This window comes from Mustela lutreola, chromosome 8, assembly GCF_030435805.1.
Source record: "Mustela lutreola isolate mMusLut2 chromosome 8, mMusLut2.pri, whole genome shotgun sequence".
Lineage (NCBI taxonomy): Eukaryota > Metazoa > Chordata > Mammalia > Carnivora > Mustelidae > Mustela > Mustela lutreola.
The window spans coordinates 112,602,998-112,619,305 of NC_081297.1; the positions used below are offsets into that span (position 1 = coordinate 112,602,998).

General features: G+C 43.6%; 2 protein-coding genes across 6 annotated transcripts in view; one reads left to right on the top strand and one right to left on the bottom strand.

Annotated features, from left to right (window-relative positions):
• Positions 1-1,083, bottom strand: part of PAWR (pro-apoptotic WT1 regulator) — a 118,575-nt gene extending 117,492 nt beyond the window's left edge. The window contains exon 1 of one of the 2 annotated variants that reach the window (XM_059186407.1): positions 279-1,083. In XM_059186407.1, the coding sequence (XP_059042390.1) occupies positions 279-806 (528 nt within the window). In that variant the 5' untranslated portion in view covers positions 807-1,083. The remainder of the gene's footprint in view (positions 1-278) is intronic. The other variant, XM_059186408.1, reaches the window with a different exon arrangement.
• LOC131839208 (proline-rich protein 2-like) lies at positions 892-15,952 on the top strand. Of its 4 annotated transcripts, none has more exons than XM_059186413.1 (3): positions 892-1,506; positions 2,352-2,416; positions 15,618-15,952. In XM_059186413.1, exons 1-2 carry the CDS (start codon positions 892-894, stop codon positions 2,400-2,402), a joined length of 666 nt encoding a protein of 221 aa, XP_059042396.1. In that variant the 3' UTR covers positions 2,403-2,416; positions 15,618-15,952. The 4 variants fall into 4 exon arrangements, with proteins under 4 accessions (XP_059042396.1, XP_059042393.1, XP_059042394.1 ...); XM_059186410.1 differs by lacking the exon at positions 15,618-15,952 and adding an exon at positions 15,110-15,608; XM_059186411.1 differs by lacking the exon at positions 15,618-15,952 and adding an exon at positions 15,213-15,607.
• The last annotated feature ends 356 nt before the right edge of the window (positions 15,953-16,308 follow it).

Below are 16,308 nucleotides of genomic sequence, written 5' to 3' on the forward strand. Positions count from 1 at the left end.
ACTGATTAGGCGAAAACAAACAACCCTAGGTGGGCAAGTTTTGGAGTTTTGTCTTTCCACCGCTACAGAGAAGGATCCTGAATTTTCAGCCAGGAAGCCCGAAAAGCACGTGTCCCACTTGGGGTTTGGGGAACTTCCCAGGAAGCACCGAGTAAAACTCCATCACCCCCTGCCTGCCTAACCCGGTGAAAGGCTAAGTAATGCGGGACGGGCTAGAGCGGGGAAACTCGGCGGCCCGGGGGCCGGGGGAGCTCCGCCCGCCGCCCCCGCCCGCTCACCTCGGCCGCGGGGATGTTGACCACGCCGGTGGAGCGACGCTTCTCCCGCAGCTTTCTCTTCTCGATCTGCCCCTTGCCTTTCCTGGCACTGGGGCCCGAGCTCTTGCCTTTCTCCGCGGCGCCGTCCCGCTCCTCCTCGTCGCCCCGGGCCGGCGGTGTCCCCGAGGCGGGGACCGCGGCGGTGGCCGTGGGGGGCGGCTCGTCCTCCGGCCGCCGGGAGCCGGGGGTGGACCGGGGCAGCGCCGCGGGGCCCACCGCGCAGTTCACGCCCCCAGAGCCGGGGGCGGCAGGTGCGGCCGCGCCGCCCGGGAGGTTGTTGTTGAGCTCGTTGGCTGCGGCTGCGGCCGAGGTGCCCGGAGCCCCCGCCGGGGGCTTCCCGGTCGCGTCACTGCCGCCCCCGCCCGGAGCGGCCGGGCCCGGGGGGTTCTGCTTGGCGCGCATCTTCTCGCGCTTCGCCTTCCACTCCTCCAGGAAGTCTGTGGTGCTGCCGCTGCTGCCGCTGCTGGTCCGGTAGCCACCGGTCGCCATATTCCCAGCGGGGCCGGCCGGGCTCTCACCTCAGGCCGCCCAGCCCGGCTCCGGCCGCCGCCGCCGCCTTCCCGAGGCCGGGAGGATGCGAGGGAACGACCCCCCGGGCGCGGGGGCGGCCGAGGCTCCCCCGGTGGCCGGTGAGTCTGAGGGGAAACACAAAAGGGGGCGGGGAAGAGAAGCGTTCAGGTCCCTCGCCCGGCCGGAGGGTCTGCCCGCCGGCCCGCCTCGGAGCCCCCCGCCCCCCGCGGAGCGCTCTGCCCAGTCCCCGCCGGCAAGTGGCTGCCCAGTCCCCACCCTGCAAAGTTTCTCGGACGCACCTACACAGCGGGCCTGGACGATCGCCTCCCCTCGAGGGGAGGAGAAAAGGGCCTGTCCCCACCCCCGGCCCGCCCGCCCCATCCCCACCGGGGTCTGCGCCCGCGGCGGTCGGGGGACCAGGGCCAGACCCCTCCACCTGTCGGCCCGTCGGACCTCCTGCCCCTCGCTCCGGCCACCGTGGGCCAAGGTCCCCACCACCACCACCTTCGTTCCTGGGCGAGGCGCGAAGCCCCTAGGCGGCTCGCTGAGGAGGCGGGACGCGGACACACAGCAGCTGTCCGGCCGCCTCGAGGGTCGAGCTCGGGCGGCCCAAGCAGCCCCTTACCTGAGAAGAGTTTTGGTGGGGGGCGAGGCGTGGGGTCTGGGAGGAGGCGTCCAGGTGAGCCCGCCCGGCGGCGCGGAAGGAGCGGCTGCAAACTCGCGGCCAGATCTCACGGCTCCGCCGGGCCAGAGGGAGGGAGAGAGGGAGGGTGCGAGGGGCGGGAGGGGAACCGAGCGGCGCCGAAGCGCGGGCGGAAAGGGCCGAGACGGCGCGCGAGGGGCGCGGCGCGCAGTGCGGGGGGTCGTGCCCGCCGACGCCCCGCCCCCGGCGCTCAGGTGCGCGCCGCCTGGTCCAGCCCGCCGCTGCAGCCCGCCCCGCGCCCGCCTGTCCCACCGCACATTCCTGGGCTCGCGGCCCTGCAGCGGCGGGCCCCGCGGCAGCGCTGACTCGGAGCGGGACAGCCCTCCACGCCCTGCACCCCGCTCCTGTTCTCCGCCTCTCCGCCTCTCCGTCTCCCACCACTCTTCCTTTTAAGTACAAGTTATATTCTTCGAGGGAAAATCAAGAATGGGGCTGGCCGAGGGGGAAAATGCAATGAAGTTGGGATGATTCAGCCCTGACTGGCTGGGATGGGAAAACAGTCGCGCGTCACTTTTCCTGGTCGCTGCCCCCTCTTCAGATGTGCTAGAGTGGCAGGCAGAAGAGTCGAAACAACAACAACCACCACCAACAACAAAACCGAAACAAACCCAGACCCTTCTCTCTGAGCAAAACCTGTGGTTTCTGGGTGAAAGGGTGGGCTGAAAGAAGGAGGGGCTTAAATTATCAGTGAACTATCAAGGGTTTACTATTTTAGGCTTGCAAGAGAAAAGGAAAAACTCGTTTTTACAGTGTATTGCACTGGCATCCGAATCCTATTTGGAATTGTCCTTTTAACCCTTCTCTACACCTCTTCTTTACAGAGAGAGAATTTAAGATACCAAGATACCAAAACTGCGTTGAAGCTGATCTAATGTGACCTGGGGCGGTAATTGACTCTATTTTTCTATCTTGAACATGTCATAGGATATATCTTATCCTCAGAGGCAAGTCATCTAACATTTCTGGATCCGGGCTGGGTGGACTGCCACCATCATACACCTCAAGAGACAGATCTCACTATATTACAAGTGGAGCCAGGGCACATCATTGTCACAGCCTACAACTGCCAGGTCACCACTTTGAGAAAAAAAAAAAAAAAAAAGTAGGCGAGCCCTGAGTCACACTCTTACCTAACATAAAACTTTCTTCCTTCTTAGTATTCCTGTTTTGCCCAGGTGGCACATGGTGGGTGGGCAGTCAGTGTGTGCCTGCCACAAGAATGAGATTGGGAGAAAGTGATTCACATGCTATTTATTTCTCAGAGGGAAAGTCACACAGTTCTCTCTTTGGTCTGGCTGTTGGGGTGAACATGTGGGTAGCAGGGAGAGAACTCTGGAAAAATCCTTAGAAAATTAAAGGCCTTCCTTGGGAATTGGTTTCAAAGGCTGAGCCTAACTGGTACCATCCGGGGTGTGCCACCTGAAATTCCTCAATTACAGATTCACTACAGTGTTTTGTTTTCTGAGTTTTAAGGGGGTGGTAGGAGGGTTGGGCATTAGACAGATTCACATTAATGCTTTTTAACTTACCAAAGGATTTTCACCTGGAGGGGCCTGCAGGATACAGTGGAAAGAGGATTCAGTGTGCCTGAACACAAATTCATAAGTAGCTGAGAGATCTTGGAGGTGTTGTTTAAATTCTCTGAAACTCAGCTTTCTTTACTATAAAATCAGTAACAACAGCATGTATTTTTAAGCTATTATAAGAATCAACACTATGCTTGGTTCAAGGAAGACACTCAGTAAATATCCTCTTGTTAACAGGATATCAAACAATTTTTGGTCTCTAAGAAGTGGGGGAGGAGTGTGGGAGAGAGAGAAGACAGGCGAAAAAGATAAAGTACTGAATACATTATTAATTTGAAAATTATGAAAGAGAATAAACTAGAATAACACTTACGCCACATGAATTTATCACACACTTTTGGACTAGTTCTCTTAGTATTAATAGGCTCTGACTTGGGAATTGGCTACTACTGACTCTTGTGGCTTTGGGCAAGTTGCTTAACTTTTGTGCCTCTGTTTACTTACATATAAAATGGGGATAATGATACTTCCTACATTGTGAGAGTGTTGTGAAGGTGCCTGAGATCCTTGGATAAAAGGTAGTATATGAGAACCAGAGTAGTTATTATTAGTCTATAAATGCCCTAGGAACCATGGATGAAAGAGATTATTGAGGTACAAAGCACTGTGTATTATTATTGTTATCATTTATTATACCTTTTGTCTTTACCTTACCATTCTCATTTCCAAAGATGTATTTCACAGTCAGACTGCTTCCAGCCCTGCACCAAGCTATTTAGCTGAGTCAGGCCTAAATTGCAAAATGTTTGCATATCATCAATCTTTATGTTTAGTATCTGATGAAATAATCCTCAAAGACTGAGAGCATGGTTTCTCAACCATGGCGCTACAGACATTGAGGACTTGGTAATTCCTGGGGGTTTGTCCTGTCCATTGTAGGATGTTTAGCAGCATCTTTGGCTTGTAGCCACTGGATACCAGTGGCTGCCCCTGTCCCCCAGTTGTGACTATGCTGAATGTTCCCTGAAGGGGAGAATCTTCCCCAGTTGAGAACTGAGCTAGCCCTAAAATAACTAATATTGGTGATGCACTTGCCCTTAATAATAAAAGTAAATATGATGATGCTAACAAATAAAAGGATTCATTGTAATATGTCTGAATGAAATTCACTCTAAATGTTAAGTCTTACTTCATGTTTTCCAGGCAGTGGATTAGCCATAATGTGAAATAGCCCGTTTGTATGTATTGAAATAATTAATAGGGTATTGAGGAATAGTCATTGTGCCTTCAATGCCAGTATTTCTAGAACATATGCAATTCACCGTCTAAAATCAAAATAATACATGCATATAGTCTTAGAAGGTAAATACTTTAGTTCTGCAAAGATTATTACAAAAGACAATGCCCTACCTACCCACTCCCACTCCCCCCCAAAAAAAGTTGTAACTATGCAAATATTGTTCACAGCTGAGCCATGCAGTGTACTATGACTGCATTTTTACAACTTTTGTCTTGTTACACAATTATTTCTTTTTCCTCCACAGTTAAAACTTGCCATTTTTAAAATCATTTCATCATATTCCATATACCAGTCATAAATTGAAACCCAAATTTTCCTCCTCTCAGTACAATTAGTCATGTCAGGTAATCTATAAGTTCTATTTCTCATTTTCTCGGAGATATCTCTCTTGGAGCCCTCTATCCCCTGCTGTGATCTGGGCTGACTTTAACAGCTCATGGCTCTATGGTCATCTTAGGATTGTTTCCCTAACATCCTGAGAATCATTCCTATGCAAACCTCTTGTTTCCTGAATCCAATATTGTCCTCTTTCCTTTTCTCCCCCATTATTTCAGTGGAGTATAATTTCAGTTTATTCTGGAGGTAGGATTACACATTCCTGAAGACACTGTGTGTTGGAAAATGTTTTTTTTTTTAAGATTTTATTTATTTATTTGACAGAGAGAAATTACAAGTACACTGAGAGGCAGGCAGAGAGAGAGAGAAGGAAGCAGGCTCCCTGCTGAGCAGAGAGCCCGATGCGGGACTCGATCCCAGGACCCTGAGATCATGACCTGAGCCGAAGGCAGCAGCTTAACCCACTGAGCCACCCAGGTGCCCCGAAAATGTTTTTAATCTATCTTCACACTCAACAGTTTGTGGGGTGTGGAACTCTAGGTTAGAAATCACTTCCTTGGGACGCCCTGCACAAGATTCTCTTCCTCTGTCCTCCCCCATCCCACACTCTGTCTCTCTTAAAAAAAGAAAAAAAGTGTCACTATATTGTCTTCTAGTTTCCAGAGTAGATGCTGAGAAGACCAAAGGCATTGATTCCTTTGTGTTTTCTCTCTGGAATTTTCTGAACTTTTTAACCCAAATCTTCTGGAATATCTTGGATTTGCCTTGATTTAGCCTTTTTTCATTATAATATTAGGCACTCGGTGGGCCCTTTCAGTCTGCCATCTGCCCTTTAGCTGGGAAATTTCCTTATCCTATTACCTTTGGTAATTCTTCTCTTCAGTTTTCTCTGTTCTCTCTAGAACTTTTGTTAAATAAGTGTTTGACTTCTAAACATTCTCTAATAAATGTTTACTCTTTTCCTGTTTCCATCTCTTTGGCATGTTATTCTACTTTCAGTGAAATTTCCTCTATTTTATATTCCAACATTTCCATCCAATTTTCTGTTTCTGCCACCATTTTTTTTTGTAAGATTTGTTTCTTATTCTCTAAGTTCTTTTTCCATCCATATCTTCATGTTCTTATGTCATAGATTCACCATCTTTTCTCTCCCAAAGGGAATTTCCTTAACTTTTCTTCTACTGGTCCTGCACTCTGTCTCATCTATATGTTCCTTTTTTCACTTTTTTTTTTTTAAGATTTTATTTATTTATTTGACAGACAGAGATCACAAGTAGGCAGAGAGGCAGGCAGAGAGAACAAGGAGGAAGCAGGCTCCCTGCTGAGCAGAGAGCCCAATGTAGGGCTCCATCCCAAGACTCTGAGATCATGACCTGAGCCAAAGGCAGAGGCGTTAACCCACTGAGCCACCCAGGTGCCCCTCCTTTTTTCACTTTTTTATTGCTTTAGCCTTCATCTTTCTGTTAGAAGATTTCCTCCTCCTTCTGCCATTCATTCATATTTAAGACAGAAATACTAAAAAGCCAACTGGATGCTCTGAAAAGGCAGAGCTTGTGGACTGATGGTCCTTATTTAGGAGGCTGATGTTTGGACCCAGGCATTCTGTGGAGGCATGTGTCAAATGTCAGCATTTATGGGACTTTTCTCTTGGCCAGAACAGTTTCCCTGAGAGAACTTGCATTTCTGCCTGTGTTGCCAGTTGTCAACCATTTCAGGTGCCAAGTAGGGAAAGAGGACTTGGGAAGTCTCATTACTCAATATGCAAGTTTGACCCCATACCTATGCTCAATATTCCTGGAGTACACAAGTTCGTTACATTTGAGATTCAGCAACTGCAGAGTGTGAACTTCCAGGTCTCTGGCAGGATCAGGGAAGACAGCCTCCTTGCTCCTGAGCCTTAGAGAAGGGACTTAAGAATCTAACTGTTCCTTTCACAGATTTTCAACTAATTCTTCTGTTTTCACCACCTTCTTCTGTTTTCGTAAGTACATGATTCTGCCTCCAATTTCTGAGCTTTCTTCCGGACAAAAAGGGTTATTTCTTGTCAGTTCTGTCTCTTGGAGGTGGTTGGAAGTCACCTTTCTCTGCTCTGCTAATGTCTGTTTCCCAGCTTCCAACATTTTGTTCTTGTCTTCCATTCCCTTTGTTATGACTGGTTTATTAGTTTATTTTTGTTTTGGTAAAATTACTTGAGGACAAAGAGGTAAACATGTGTATTCTGCCTGTTATATTTAACAGGAAGCCTAATCCATCCAGTTTGCAGATTTCCAGATACTTTGAAATCTAATCTGTGTTGAGGCCAGATAAGTAGAGCCCTCTACATCTCCTTATTGAATTACATCATAAGACCCTATGGATAGACACTGTGAGAAAGAACTCATGAGATGTATTGTCTCTAGGCTGTCTATAAAGATGTGGCACGTGATATTATATAATGTTCCTATTATAATAAAAACTAGGAAAAATGCCTGACATTAATATTAAATATAGTTACACAGTATTGTAATAGCACTGTACAGTGATAGACAGTAGCTACACTTGTAGTGAGCACAGCATAACAGAGTTGCTGAATCACTACACCACACACCTGAAACTAATGTAACATTATGTGCTAGCTATACTTCAATATATAAAAGTAGAAATAAAATAAAATGATGGTATCAGAGTCTTTCACATTGCAGTCATGACCCCTTAATGGGCCGTGATCGAAGAAAAAAGAAAAACATTAGAGAAAAGCCCTCATGTAAAGGTGAAGGTTGTTTGATGACCTGTTGGTCTCAGTTGTGTGAGGAGCCCCTCTGTGAGCATGTGAAGTTCATTCCATATGGTAAGCAGAGTCAAAAAAGCATGAAAACCAGTATCATAAATAAATATTTATAAAGATATGGAGTAATAAAAAACAGACAAATAAAAATATGGAGTAGGGCTTATCCACTTAAAATGCAAAAACCAGTTTACATAACCAAATGCACATTATAATCCCATTCTGTGGAAGGAAAAAAGAATAGCAGCATATTTCTTTTGTTAATGGTTTTGTGGGTTTTTTTAACCATAGTAAAACTACGTGTTATATAGCTTGTAAATTTTCCCTTGACTTCTGGTAATCTTAAGCCACATTTGTGGCTTATCCAGGAAAGACCTCGGTTTTGTGGTATCTGAGGCTTATATAACTTAAGAAACCTCATTAAGAAAAAGAATGTGTACGAAAATAAATATTTAGGATAAGACGGCTTTAAAAATTGTAAGTTTTTTTTTTTTTTTTTTTTAAGATTTTATTTATTTATTTGACAGAGGGAGATCACAGCAGGCAGAGAGGCAGGCAGAGAGAGGGGAAGGGAAGGAAGCAGGCCCCTGCTGAACAGAGAGCCCGATGTGGGACTCGATCCCAGGACTCTGAGATCATGACCTGAGCCGAAGGCAGCGGCTTAACCCACTGAGCCACCCAGGCACCCAAAAATTGTAAGTTTTAATAAATTGAAAAATGCCATACCATAAACAATTGCAAAACCCAGAAAGACAACCTAAATTATTTTACTCTGGCTTATTTTATAATACTATTTTGTCTGCATTTTTATTATTGATTTTATTATTACTTACTGATGCACAAAATAGATGACTTTACACACAGACGTATCCTCTATTTGCAGAACAAATATGTAGATTAATGTACCATACATACAGGAACTCTGATAAGTCCAATTTCATACTATTTCCATCATAAAAGAAAATACTATACTCAGCATTTATAATCTTATGGCTTGTATTATGAAATATATCTGAGGTAGGAAAGAACTTCTGTTTCAACTAGACTTGCCAACCCCTATAAGGGGCAACCTCTTTGCTGGGGTCACTAGCCAACTTCCCCGCCACTCTGAATCACTGAGGATCTTAGCTCCTGGTTGACTGTCTTCTCCTATTTATGTCACTTCTTAATGATAACTTGCAAAGATAACCTATCTAATCTTCTGGCATCTCGGATACTTGACTTTACTTCCAATAATCTTTTCCTCTTTACCTCTCCTCAGTTAGGCAGCTCTTGACTTTGTCATCACCAGCCAGTACACCTCCAGATTCCCAGTTTAAACATCCCATTTCCCAACCACTACCTCCTACTCCTCTAGCACACTTACTCCAGTATCCCCACCAACCATTTTGTTTCTGTTGATCCCACTGATTTTTCGTTATCTATTTTTCCATGTCCTAACTTCCTTACTCAGCTTAGATTCTAAAGTTGATTGTTATTAGCCTCCTCTGTGCCTGTACCGCTCAGCTAAATAAGGTTAATTAAAAACAGTAGGGCAGGGGCACCTGGGTGGCTCAGTGGGTTAAAGCCTCTGTCTTCGGCTCGGGTCATGATCCCAGGGTCCTGGGATCGAGCCCCGCATCAGGCTCTGCTCAGCGGGGAGCCTGCTTCCTCCTCTCTCTCTGCCTGCCTCTTTGCCTGCCTCTCTGCCTGCTTGTGATCTCTGTCTGTCAAAAAAAAAAAAAAAAAAAAAAAAAAATTAAAACAAAAAAAACAGTAAGGCATGCTTTCTAACCCTACTTGAAATGTATGACCATAGTCTCAACTGAACAGTCTATACAGTCTAGCAATCCTGCAGTCCTCGTAAGCTTGCTCTTCTGTGCTCCAGAATGACTAGTTCACATCAGTCCCTTAAACTTCCAATACCCCTTTTCCACCCTGGCACTCAGTTGATGAACTTGTTTTCCTATTTCATTGACTAAAGTAGGACTGATCAGAGCAGAGCTCCTCGTATTCCTAAAACAGCTCTACCCACTTTCCTATACCTGGATTCACTCTCTTTCTTTAAGATGAAGTTCTCTACTCCTTTCAAAAGCAATTCTGCCATCTGTGTCTTTCCCTTCTCAGGAGTTTGCTCCTGCTACCACACTCTCCTCTTGTGCGTAATCAGTTCCTCGTTCTCTATTAAATCATCCCCTTCAACATACAAATAAACTCTCGTAATCCCTTCTGTATTAATTTTCTCTTTATTGCTCTAACAAAATTTCACAGATGTAGCATCTTAAACAATATGCTACCCCCCTCCTCTCAGCCCCCCTTTCTTTCTCCCTTTAAAATAAATAAACCTTCTAAAAAATAAAAAATAGAAGAGATCTAAGATAAATGTTTCAAATCATTAACATTTGTTAAATCTCAATGGGGGATGGAGAGGACCTAGGCTCTTTGTTATATTATTTTCTATACTTTTATATGTTTCAAATATGCTAGAATTTAAAGTAATTTTTAAAGGAAAATTTCTGGACTTCAATAAATCATTTTATAAGACAAGGTTTGATTTTTAAAAGGCCAAAACTTTAACAAAATTGTACTTGCCCATCACATCTTGGGGCAACCTTAAAACAGCCCCGTTTTTTCATGCCAAGCAAAAGAAGAATCAAAATTGTAGAAAATTTAATGGAGCCATGTACCCTGGAAATATTGGAAGTGGTTTATTGCTTGGGGCAAAGGAAGAAAACTGAAGGCATACCAATTTCAGAGGGCACGATCCCCTTGATAATCACTGATCTTCCCTCTAATACCTGGAAACATGTCGCTAAACCATCTCCTAAACCACTTTCATTCAATAGGCAAACAACTGGAAGAAACTGCTGATGCCTCTCATTTCAACCGCTCTTTATTATTATTTATTTAATAATACATTTGTTTATATTATTTTACATATATAAATATATATTATATTTAAATATATATTTACATATATATTATAGATTTAATATATAAATACATATTTATATGTATGTATTCCAATATCTATATTTTATATATTATATAAAATATATTTTATATAATATATAAAATTATAAAATTTTTATATAAAATTTATATATAAAATATATTTTATATAATATATAAAAATATAGATATTGGAATACATCTTTGGTGGTATCTGTACAAATTAAATAATAACAATAATTTATTATTAATTATATATTAATTAAATTAATTAATTTACTTATTTATTATATTATATGCCTATATAAATATATTTATATACTCAAGAAGTATTCCAATTTTTCTGCTCCTGTTTCAGAAACTTGACAATTCATTATCATGTTCCAAATAGTGAAAAAATGTGTCTTTGTCAAGGAAAGCTTCGTGCAGACAGAGTGTTTGGTTCTCTGGGCGAGGTAACATACCTGGTTGAGCGACTTTGCTGAAGGTGCTCCACGCGTCGTCATGACTCATTGCCCTCAGCATCAACAGGAATTGATTCGTGCCAGCAATTCTCAAAGGCGTCTTGTTTACTGCTGTGAAAGTCATCAACTCTATCGCAGCCTGATCCTGACCTCAGCCTTTTCGAGAAATTTTGACTAGAAAAGAGATCAGAGTAGGAAGTTCTTCTCTATTACACTTAGTCCACTAACTTTACAAAGAATACATCGTCAAGTATGTGATTGAACTTCATGCTTAAGTTGTATGTGTGCTCTAAGGAGAGAGACGCAGAGAGAGAGCGAGAGAACAGTTCTCAGAACAATGTAATTAAGAGGAGTTCCTTCCTGGTTTTGTTACATCATAGATATTTCTGACCAGGAGACTAAAAGCAAATCTTTTGATTTAAGGGTCTAGAGAGGGTGTTACAGATACTGCTAAAAGGAACTCACCAAATTCATAGCTGAGCACCATTTCAGGAAGTGAGGATAGAATGCAGGCAACACTATAAGCTTTCCAGTGAGGAGAAGGACTTTCTATGGTCTGAAGCCCACTGAGAAAGTTTTTTTTTTTTTTTTTAAGATTTTATCTATTTGACATATAAAGAGACAGCAAGAGAGGGAACACAAGCAGCAGGGGGAGTGGGAGAGGGAAAAGCAGGACTCCCACCAAGCGGGGAGCCCAATGTGGGGCTTGATCCCAGGACTCTGGGATCATGACCTGAACTGAAGGCAGACACTTAACAACTGAACCACCCAGGCACCCCCCCACTGAGAAAGTCTTATTAATTTCCCTACAAACAGAAATTTTCAATATCCCCAAACATCATAGAATTCTTTTACAAACAGAAATTTTCAATATCCCCAAACACCATAGAATTCTTTTACAAGCTTCTGTTCCAATGACTTGAAAATTAAAACACAAAGTAATCCTTTTTGGTCCCCTCCAGAAAGCTTCGACAATATACCTAATCAAAGATAGTTTCATTAATTTATGGTGGTGGTGATGAAGCAGGAATTCAACTTAATCTTGGGGTATGTTTTTGACCTGTAGGAGCCAATGTTTTCAGTGTTTATTACCACTGAAAAAGAAGTGAAATCAAGTGGATGACATAAATGACATAGCTTTTTTTTTTTTTTTTTTTTTTTACATAACCCAACTTCTTATTCAAATCAAAAGCATCCTTTCACTGGAATTTACTACTGAGTACAGTTAAGGTTGCCTTTGATTTTATTGGCACTCAAATTAATGAAGACAATATTTTGCATAATAACACTAATAGCAATAAGTCCTTGCTTACTACACACTAGGGACTGCACTGTCACTTCGTGTGTAACACCTAACAATTCTCAACAGTCCTATCAGGGGAGCACTAATATTCCTTTGACAGATCAGCAAACTGAGGCATAGTGGCAGTAAGTAATTTATCCAGTGTCACAGCTAGTACATGATAAAGCCAAGTACTTCAGTACATGGCTGTCTGATTCCTGAGCCCATCCTATATTATGTCAAAGGCATTTATTTTCAATGCTTTAAAGCAAACTAAATGCAAACAGACTAGTTTCTGTGCATTTTTCCGTGAAAGATTTGTTTCGGTTTCATCAAAATTTTAGGGTTTCATAATCAGTGATTCTTAGGACTGAGAGCAACTGCCTTAGACAAACCACAGCACTTGGGAAACCTGAGCAGCCCCTTCCCTCTCTGTCTTTGCGTCCTAGTGTCTGGTCTACAGCAGGTGCTCTGCGTATAAAAACTTCTCAAAAGGCATGCAGGCAGGATGGCTGTCCTAAGGTTGTCCTGGAAGCAGACTGTCCGCCAGGGCTTACTTGGGCAACGGGCACAGTTCTGGTTGGAGAAGTAGTCCTGGATGTCTTTACCATAGTCAGCCTTTGATCCTCAGCATCGCCGATTCAGAACTCTGATTTTTTTTTTTTAAGATTTTATTCATTTATTAGACAGAGATCACAAGCAGGCAGAGAGGCAGACAGAGAGGAGGAAGCAGGTTCCCCGCTGAGCAGAGAGCCCGATGCAGGGCTGGATCCCAGGACCCTGAGATCATGACCTGTGCCGGAAGCAGCGGCTTAACCCACTGAGCCACCCAGGCGCCCCCAGAACTCTGATTTTATCAGCAATTAGAGAGTGTATTAATTTTCAACAGCACATTCACATTAATGTAGCCCACTTGCCTGATGTCTAAGCGCCAAATAACTCATTGATTTATGATGAAAAATATGAAGGTCAGAAACACAGGAATGTTAAAGTCATCACTAAGAGTGTGTAATCTCCAAGAAGGCAGACCTACAGGGGAGTGAAAACATAACTGGAAGTTTACTTGGTGAATATGGAAAACGAACAATAGAGGTTAATTCGAGGAATCCAGTGTTTATTGCCCTCTGGTAAGAGAGCCAGAGCATTCATCCCCACAAATAAGGAGAGTCTTGCCAAACCTAAGAGAACAGAATGGCTCTCCCCAGGACCTTTGCATTCCATCTCTTGTTTGCTAAGGAAGCTGCTAACTTGGTTACTGATGGACACATTCTTTCTTTGTATATGCTAATGATTTTAATCTGGTTATGGGCCTATTTTCTTGGTCAGACCTCTTTCAGGTGAATTTGAATATTTCCACAAAATCCATCTATTGAGTTTTTAAAAATTATTTTTAAAATATTTTTAAAGATTTTATTTATTTATTAGATAGAGAGCATGCACCAGAGGGGAGGGACAGCAGAGAAGGGAGAAAGAATCTGAAGCAGATTCCAAACTGGTCTTGGGAACCCTATGTGGGGCTCAATCCCATTACCACAGCATTGTGTCCTGAGCTGAAACCAAGAGACCATGGCTTAACAGACTGAGACTCCCAGGCGCCCCATTTATTGAAGTTGAATTCTCCCTGGACGATGTTATTGGTGGGCATTCTACTATAACTTCAGTGTGCTGATGACTAACATTTTCTAAAGCCCCTCAGTAAAAGTCTGTGATCCGTTGATCTTGCAATAGAAATTGCTCCTCATTTTAAAGTTTATGTATAAGCTACAAGAAGAGAAGGATTGTGGGTCATTCATAAACACTTTGGGGGTGTACCTACTGTGCATCAGGCTTGTTCCATGCAAGTTACTGTTTAGACAATGGATGGATGACAGCTCCTGCCTTCAAGGCACTTGCAGGTGGGTAAAGACTTACATAACAAAAAGAGATACTACAGAAGAACATCTGTATAAAAAGACTTGGAAAGTGCATTCCAACAGACGGACCCACGGAAGCTCAAACACAGAATTGTAAAGTGTGCACAAGAAATGGGGAAGGTGAGGCCCTTGGAAAGCTGGGAGGGACGACACAGGTGAGCTGGAGGAAATGGAGGCACAGGGATGACAGGGCTTGAGCTCTTTAGGGCCAAAGGCACATTTCCTCCCTCTCCCACGCTCCTTCCCTCATCCCCAGAACATTCGTCTTTCTATGTTTGCCTCTTGGGCCTCTAGTTATTAATTCTCTGTTTCTTTCAGAAGCTTCTGTTTTGGGGCGCCTAGGTGGCTCAGTGGGTTAAGCTGCTGCCTTCGGCTCAGGTCATGATCTCAGGGTCCTGGGATTGAGCCCCGCATCGGGCTCTCTGCTCAGTGGGGAACCTGCTCCCCCCCCTTTGCTGGCTGTTCTGTCTACTTGTGATCTCTCTCTCTGTCAAATAAATAAATAAAATCTTTTTTTAAAAAGAGCCATGAAAAAAAAAAAAAAGAAACTTCTGTTTTCTCAGGTTCATTTTTTAAATCAATAATTTTTTAAAAACTGGGGACCTCGGTTGGTTCAGTCAGTACAGCATGCAACTCTGGATCTCAGCGTCATGGGTTTGAGTCCCATGTTTGGTATAGAGATTACTCTAAATAAATAAATAAGCAAATAAAAACATAAATAAAATTTTTAAAATTTGGTTTTTGGTTACATAATACCTGTTCGTGGAATGATGTTCAAGAGCTATAAGGGCAAAGTGCAAAAAACCTAGTTTCCCTCCCACCTGGGCCAGCTGCCCAGCTCTGCTCTTCTGACCCTAGGGACAACCACTGGCACTGGCTTCCTGTATTTCCTTCCATAAAGTCTCTGGATAGACAAGCATTTATGTGTGTGTATAAGTGCACGGCTATGTGTGTATACATAATTTTTTACACCAAGAGTAGAATACTACTGCATTTTGCTTTCTCCACTTTAAAATGGACTTTAGAGATTTTTCCATATCTGTCCCTTCTTTTATGCATTCAGTTGACAAGTTCTTATGCAGCATCTACCATGTGCCCGGCACTCTTAGATGGTAAAGATAGAGCAGTGGACAAAAATCTCTGCGTTTGTGGCACATCTCTTCTAGGAGAGGGGTACAGGAAAGACAAACACACACCAAAGAAGCAACGAAGTACGTACAAGATGCCAGCTGGAGAGGAGAGCTAAAGGAGAGTGCTGGAAGGGTAGACGCCGGAGAGTGGCTGCAGCCGTCTAACGGAGGGAAAAACAGAGCCTGAGAGAGAGAGAAAGGCCTAGTTCTTCTGTTGGCCCCATGGCATTCTGTCAGATGAATATACCATAATTTGTTTAATCAGTTGCCTACCGACATTTACCTTGCTTCTCACACTTTGCTGTTACAGTAACGCAAATCTGGCCTGTAGGTCATTTGACACATCTAAGAGTATATTTGTAAATTAAATTCCTAGAAGTAGAATTGCCATTTTAAGGGTCTGTGCTTTTTTAATTTTATTTTTACTTTTAATTTTAACAGATATTGCTAAATTACTTTTGCAGAGTACCAACTTACAGTTCTTTCAGTAATGAATGGGAGGACCCCACCAGCTACAGCAACACTGTGTTGTCAAGATTTGTGATGTTTGCTTATGTGATGAGTCAGCTATGAAATCTTGTTATACATCTAAATTGCATTTTACTGTTTATGATTGAAGTAAAACGTCTAAATCCCCCCCTCCTTTTTAAAAGATTTTATTTATTTATTTGACAGAGAGAGATCACAAGTAGGCAGAGAGGCAGGCAGAGAGAGGGGGGAGGCAGGCTCCCCACTGAGGGGCTCAATCCCAGGACCCTGAGATCATGACCTGAGCCGAAGGCAGAGGCTTAATCCACTGAGCCACCGAGGTGCCCCTCTAAAGGCCCTTTTTATTCCTTCTAAACTGATCATGTCCTTTGCCAAATTTTCTACTGTATGTGTGTTTTGTTTTATTTCTGATTCATAGGAAGACTTCTCAGTAAAGAGTTACAGCTGGGCGCCTGAGTGGCTCAGTGTGTTGAGCTGCTGCCTTCGGCTCGGGTCATGATCTCAGGGTCCTGGGATCGAGTCCCGCATTGGGCTCTCTGCTCAGCAGGGAGCCTGCTTCCCTTCCTCTCTCTCTCTGCCTGCCTCTCTGCCTACTTGTGATCTCTCTCTATCAAATAAATAAATAAAATCTTTAAAAAAAAAA

Bases quoted from the DNA above. Each gene is read 5' to 3' on its own strand.
- LOC131839208 (XM_059186413.1), top strand. From the start codon at position 892: ATGCGAGGGAACGACCCCCCGGGCGCGGGGGCGGCCGAGGCTCCCCCG. The intron at 1,507-2,351 runs GTGAGCCCGCCC...TCTTCTTTACAG, and splicing joins GTCTGGGAGGAGGCGTCCAG to AGAGAGAATTTAAGATACCA.